At 33.2% G+C, this 5,727-nt stretch overlaps 2 protein-coding genes across 4 annotated transcripts; one reads left to right on the top strand and one right to left on the bottom strand.

The window, feature by feature from the left end:
• The first annotated feature begins 1,712 nt into the window (after positions 1 to 1,712).
• Positions 1,713 to 3,151, top strand: LOC108779556 (GTP-binding protein 10 homolog). The gene is made up of 4 exons (XM_018546984.1): positions 1,713 to 1,794; positions 1,879 to 2,182; positions 2,257 to 2,475; positions 2,547 to 3,151. The coding sequence occupies exons 1-4, from the start codon at positions 1,753 to 1,755 to the stop codon at positions 3,149 to 3,151; spliced, it is 1,170 nt and encodes a 389-aa protein (XP_018402486.1). The 5' UTR covers positions 1,713 to 1,752.
• Positions 3,152 to 3,299: 148 nt separating this feature from the next.
• On the bottom strand, positions 3,300 to 5,368 carry Tcs4 (Threonyl-carbamoyl synthesis 4). 3 transcript variants are annotated; one of them, XM_018546981.1, is made up of 6 exons: positions 5,121 to 5,368; positions 4,864 to 5,038; positions 4,369 to 4,627; positions 4,161 to 4,289; positions 3,666 to 3,998; positions 3,300 to 3,598 (listed from the first exon to the last, which is right to left on the bottom strand). In XM_018546981.1, exons 2-6 carry the CDS (start codon positions 5,004 to 5,006, stop codon positions 3,305 to 3,307), a joined length of 1,158 nt encoding a protein of 385 aa, XP_018402483.1. In that variant the 5' UTR covers positions 5,007 to 5,038; positions 5,121 to 5,368; the 3' UTR covers positions 3,300 to 3,304. The 3 variants fall into 3 exon arrangements, with proteins under 3 accessions (XP_018402483.1, XP_018402484.1, XP_018402482.1); XM_018546982.1 differs by having other exon boundaries at positions 4,864 to 4,963; XM_018546980.1 differs by having other exon boundaries at positions 4,864 to 5,368.
• Positions 5,369 to 5,727: the final 359 nt, after the last annotated feature.

Here is a 5,727-nt window from a genome sequence, read left to right as displayed (position 1 = left end):
GGATGGTTTACGGAAAAAGAGAGAAAATCGCGGCGGGGGATGCTAATTTGACCGGCGACCGGAATGCATCCGTGCAGCCGGGGGATGCTCTTGAGACTGAGCTCGAGAGGACTCACCGTCGTAGACGACGTAGACGTCGGCCTCTGGCTAGATTTAATTTTAACGCTTCGCTTCGCGTACGCGCCTCCGCTGTTCGACGAATCCCCGCGTTTCATCGAGAAGAGAGAAGATCTCCGGCCCTCGTCTCGTCTCTCCACTCGATTGATCGACCACGCTCCTCATAATTGATTCCACTTGACCTTAAAATATGCATCACGACTTCGTTTAGCTCATGGAAAACTGTTTGCAAACTGCGATTCACTTCCCTCAAGTCGCATATATATTATTTGTCTCTCGTGCAAGTCGTTTTTAAAAGAAAATCTAAAGGAAAAAATAAAGGATCAGAAAAGCTCTTATAACGAAGCATAGTTGGACAAAGTATGCACATTTATATAAATAAAATTGTTGTTAATTAATTTGTTAATGTTAAAGAGAGATCTTTTATTTCATTTATTATTTTCATGCAACTTTTATTACTTTATTGCGATTGTAATTTGATCAAGATCGCGAATTGGACTTAATATGATATACACCTACTTGAATAATTATCTCTTTTTTTATACCTACTGATTCATAATTTTATTCTTATATTTGCAATTACTTTTTTCAATACTGTAATGTGTTTAAAATATTTATAAAGTGTTTTATGTTCTATACTTGTCTAAATAAAAATATTATATATCATGTTTGCGTCAATGAAATATTTATGCCGCGACAAGTAATAGACTTCCGTCGCGTCTATTTCAGCATTACGCAGTTTATTTCGAAGTAGGAAACTAAATAATAAGTTATAGAGCTATATATCTGTACGTTATACTCACATAACACGCGTGATTACAAGATTTTTCGAAGATGATTTATTGAAATGTCTTTAAAATATTATGAAGGACTTAATAATAACTATTAAAAAATCGCGATGTTAAATTCCAAATTCTCGGAATTACAATTCCTAGAAATGGGAAAAATTCTTGGAATTTTTATTAATTTAGTATAGACATACGAATAGAGATAAAGAAGGATATTACATTTTATATTTTTATAGCATTTTGTATTATTATAGATATGTTCTATTATATTTTCAAAAATTACAAAAGGTACATTTATTATAGTAAAAAATAGATAGAAAAATTTAAGGTTAAAAAATTAATTATTTATGACTACTCGGAAAAATTGGAACACCCTGTATATCGAGCAACGATACACTATTTACACGCAGACTTAAATAAACAAACAGATGTTTTCGGAATGATATACGATATTGGCATCGCAAAATAACAAATATATGATATGTTGTACAAGCTATACAAAGTATACATACCTCGTTTTCATTGTCGTGTCGCACACTTTATAAATTCTAACTTAATCGCCATCTAAATGTTCAAAGAAATATCTCTTAGTTTCTCGCATGACATATAAAATATTTTGCAACAATAATGTAATGTCTTATCAATTATTTTTAAACTTTAAGGATTTGTAGCTTCTAGCTAGCGCGCGCTAGAGATGAAGATTAAGACGCCATCTGGAAACAATTTTGCCAACCTTTCAATTCATGTATCGATCGATCGACAAACTCAGTAAATAAAATAGCGCGTTTGGTATATTCGCTGTAATAAACACAAGTAACATAGTAAAATAGAATATAACTCCTATACAATGGTATTTTGGACACAAGTAGTTTTAGCTTCCGTGAAAAAGGTGAGTAGATCTTATTGAATTAAATATTACAAGGTTATAATTATATGCATTAACTAATATAGGAATCTTTTTGTTTAATCATAGCCACCGAGAAAATATCTACGTTCCAGATTCATTGACACGCTGCGTCTTCATGTTAGGGGAGGTACAGGAGGTAGCGGATTATCTCGTTATGGAGGGATGGGAGGTGCAGGGGGTAATATATATTTAGTTGCAAAAGACAAACTAACATTAGAGAGTGTTGCTCAGACTTTAAAGACCAAACGAGTCGTCGCAGATTGTGGAAGTGACAGTTCAGCAAGAGGAATTATAGGTTCACCTGGTCAAGATAAGATTATTTCAGTTCCACGTGGTATTTTAGTATATAACCAGAATGGAGTATTGTTAGGTAGGTATAATTTTTAAAACTTTTTGTTCAAAGTTGTGCAATTATCGTTACTTTCTTTTGTTAAAATTTTATAGGAGACTTAAACAACGAGGATTCAAAATTATTAGTAGCCAAAGGTGGTTCAGGAGGTTCCAAAGACACAGGTTACTGTGGATTGAAGGGAGAATCTCAAATGATAAACTTAGATTTGAAACTAATTGCCGATATTGGATTAGTTGGCTTTCCTAATGCTGGTAAAAGTACATTTTTGGCAGCAGTTTCAAATGCCAAGCCTAAAATCGCTGATTATCCCTGTAAGACTTCTTACATATTTTATTAATTGCTCATTGATTTCGATTCTACAGTCATGCTTTTTCTTTTATAGTTACTACTATAAGGCCCAGATTAGGAATCATCAATTATGAAGATTTGAGACAAATTACAGTTGCAGACTTACCAGGTCTGATTGAGGGAGCACACATGAATATTGGAATGGGTCACAAGTTTTTAAAACATATCGAAAGAACAAAGCTACTTATGTTCATTGTAGATATACAAGGATTTCAATTATCATCCCAGCATGGACATAGATCCTGCTTGGAAACTGTAGTCTTATTAAACAAGGAGATTGAACTCTACAAACCAGACTTATTAAAAATGCCAGCAGTGCTTCTAATTAATAAAATGGACACTGATAATGCTGATAATATTCTCAAAGAAATTAAACCAACACTACGAAACTTATCAGACTATGTATCTACATGTCCAGAGGAAATACAACCTGAACAGGTGATATGTTTTGATAGTATTTTACCGATATCCTTAATTTCAAAAGACAAAAATATGATAAAAACGGTCAAAGGCAAGCTACGAAATATATTAGATAAGTACGAAGAGAAGAAACATGCTTTTGAATATAGTAACTTGGAATCCCAGTTAATGGAGAGGATAAATCGACAATTTGAAGAACACACACCAACTGTTGTATAAATTTATAGAAAAATAAATATTTTGTAAATAATGCTAATGCCATTGTTAATATTTTATATATATATAATGATCGAAAAATATGCAGATTTAAACTTTTAAAAATAAAATTTTATCGTAGGAGTACAAAATGACTGCATAAAAATTTGTGTTTGTTTAAAGTCTATTTAATTTCACTAATTTACATTTTATGTTTGCTTCTTGTACTCTTTCAATCCAACTTTCTCCGAACGACGCGTTTTTCTCGATGGATACCATTTCGATTTCTTCTCTATCTCGGAGAACGTTTATGTTTGTCATCCACTTTTCTGCTCCGTTCCATGCTATCATTACACCATTATCATTGCATAAACGAGGTGGAGTTCTAACGAATTTAAAGCCTCTTTCTAAGCAAACAATTTCTAAAGTCTTTGCTAAGAAATTGTTGCAAGCCACTCCGCCAGATACTACCTATATTTAAACAAATATGTAAAACAAAGCAAAGTCGAAAATTAATGAACATAATCTTAGAACATACCAAAGTTCGCTTCTCTTGCGATATCAAATTCATATTGTTAATAAATTCCATTGCTCTTTGCGTTCTGAGACATATGTGTTTTGCGAAAGACAATTGTACGGCAGCGCAAAAATTATACACGTCGTCAATATCAAAAGTTTCTGTATTGAGATATTTAAAAATTTTGTTCGATATACCTGCAAAACTAAATTGACAATCTCTTTTTTTTGTCAAGACAGGCTCAAAAAAGAATTTAGTTGGATTTGACGCTTTACTTGCTGCATTTTCTATCGCCTGACCACCGTTCATATGTGAGAATTCTGGCATATTTGCAAGTTTAAGCCTACGAGCAATCTGCAAAGTTTAAAACAAATCTATCGTTATATATTTCATAGTTTTTATTTTTTATGTTACGAGTTCTTTCATAAAATTTTGTTGATAATTTTTGAAAACAAAATTTTAAACCAAATAATTTATAATTAAACAAATACGATAAACAAAAACTTGAAGATATACCTTGTCCAAAATTTCACCAGGCGCATTATCTAATGTAGTACCCAGTGTATAAAATTTATCAACATTTTCAACAATTGCTAATAAACTATGGCCACCTGATACAAGTAAAACAAGATAAGGAAAGTCTACCTATAAGATATATATATATGAATTTCTTTATGTTTGACGTCATATTTGCGTTTTATACATGTAATTAGTTCTGACATACTTTCTGCTCTATTCGTACAGTTAATGCATGAGCTTCCATATGATGTATCGGTATATATGGTTTGTTACCAATCCTACAGAGATATTTGCCAAACTCATTTCCAACAGCAAGCGATAACGGAAGACCCGGTTTTGTAGTAGTTGCAATAGCATCTATATTTCTTAATCTTAAATTTGCCGATCTTAGTGCATCTTCACAAACTGTAGTAATATGTTGTCTATGCATTTTACCGGCAATTGCAGGTATTATGCCACCGTGTCTATAAATGAGGACACAATTACAATTTACTAGAAAAATTTTTAACAATTTTTATTGTAGATTTGTTTTTAAGTAGTAATTTAATGTTATCTTACAACATACAAGTGAATTCATGTACATTAGATAATAAAATAAATACTAAGGATATATTATATGAATTTGATAAATCTAGTTACAAAATTTTTCAAGTAGTTGTGTATTGAATTTACATTGACTTCATAGATAGTACGTGATTACTTTAAATGAGTAAGATGTTGCGAATTTATCGCCTCGCCTAATATCTTTCCTGTGGTATCTACGATTCCGCATCCTGTATCGTCGCAGCTCGTTTCGATTCCTAGAATAATAGCTGGTCTGTCATCCACAAACTTCCGTATCATGTTTAATCTTGAACATCTGGGCTGGCAAAGTACTAATGACGTTTTACGCGATAAAAAATAAGCACATTTGACCATTTCGTTTAGAAATAAATGTACAAATTAACCAATACTAACAGGTTATGAATTTATTAGATCAACATCTTATCGAATTAAAATCGCTCATAACTTTGGCCTGTACAAATTTATTAATTATACAATATATTATATTTCTTTGATTTCTATGATGCCAAATACGTTGTCCGATATTTTTCAAACGCGCCATGTATGCTCAATACTGATCAATTGTACGCGCAGATGTACATATGAGCGATGCAGGATGCCAAGATTTTTCAAACGTGCTGATTGGCTAATCGGATAGGGAATTTTCAAAGTCCCAAGAGCACTCCTGTCTCTCTAATCATCCCGAAAATCAATCGGCATATTCGAAGTTGGCAATTTCAAGTTGGACACGTCGAGCCGAAATCAGACTATGCACAGAGAGAAACCTGAGAGCGGTCTTCTTCTTCTTCTTTGTATTCTTATTGGCCATGTAGCCGCTCCAACGGCAATCGTCAAGGCCAGTAACAAAAGTCGTAATGTGTAAACGAAACAAAGTCGTAATATGTAAACGAAGAATGATGCAATGCCCGCGAAAAATGGCGAAGCCCGAACGAACACAGGGCGCCTGCGATTGCAACGTCGTCACGCCACTTTAACGCGCGTCCGGACGGACGAACGAGCC

This window comes from Cyphomyrmex costatus, unplaced genomic scaffold (assembly GCF_001594065.2).
Source record: "Cyphomyrmex costatus isolate MS0001 unplaced genomic scaffold, Ccosl1.0 scaffold60, whole genome shotgun sequence".
Classification (NCBI taxonomy): domain Eukaryota; kingdom Metazoa; phylum Arthropoda; class Insecta; order Hymenoptera; family Formicidae; genus Cyphomyrmex; species Cyphomyrmex costatus.
This window is presented reverse-complemented; position numbering and strand designations above follow the sequence as displayed.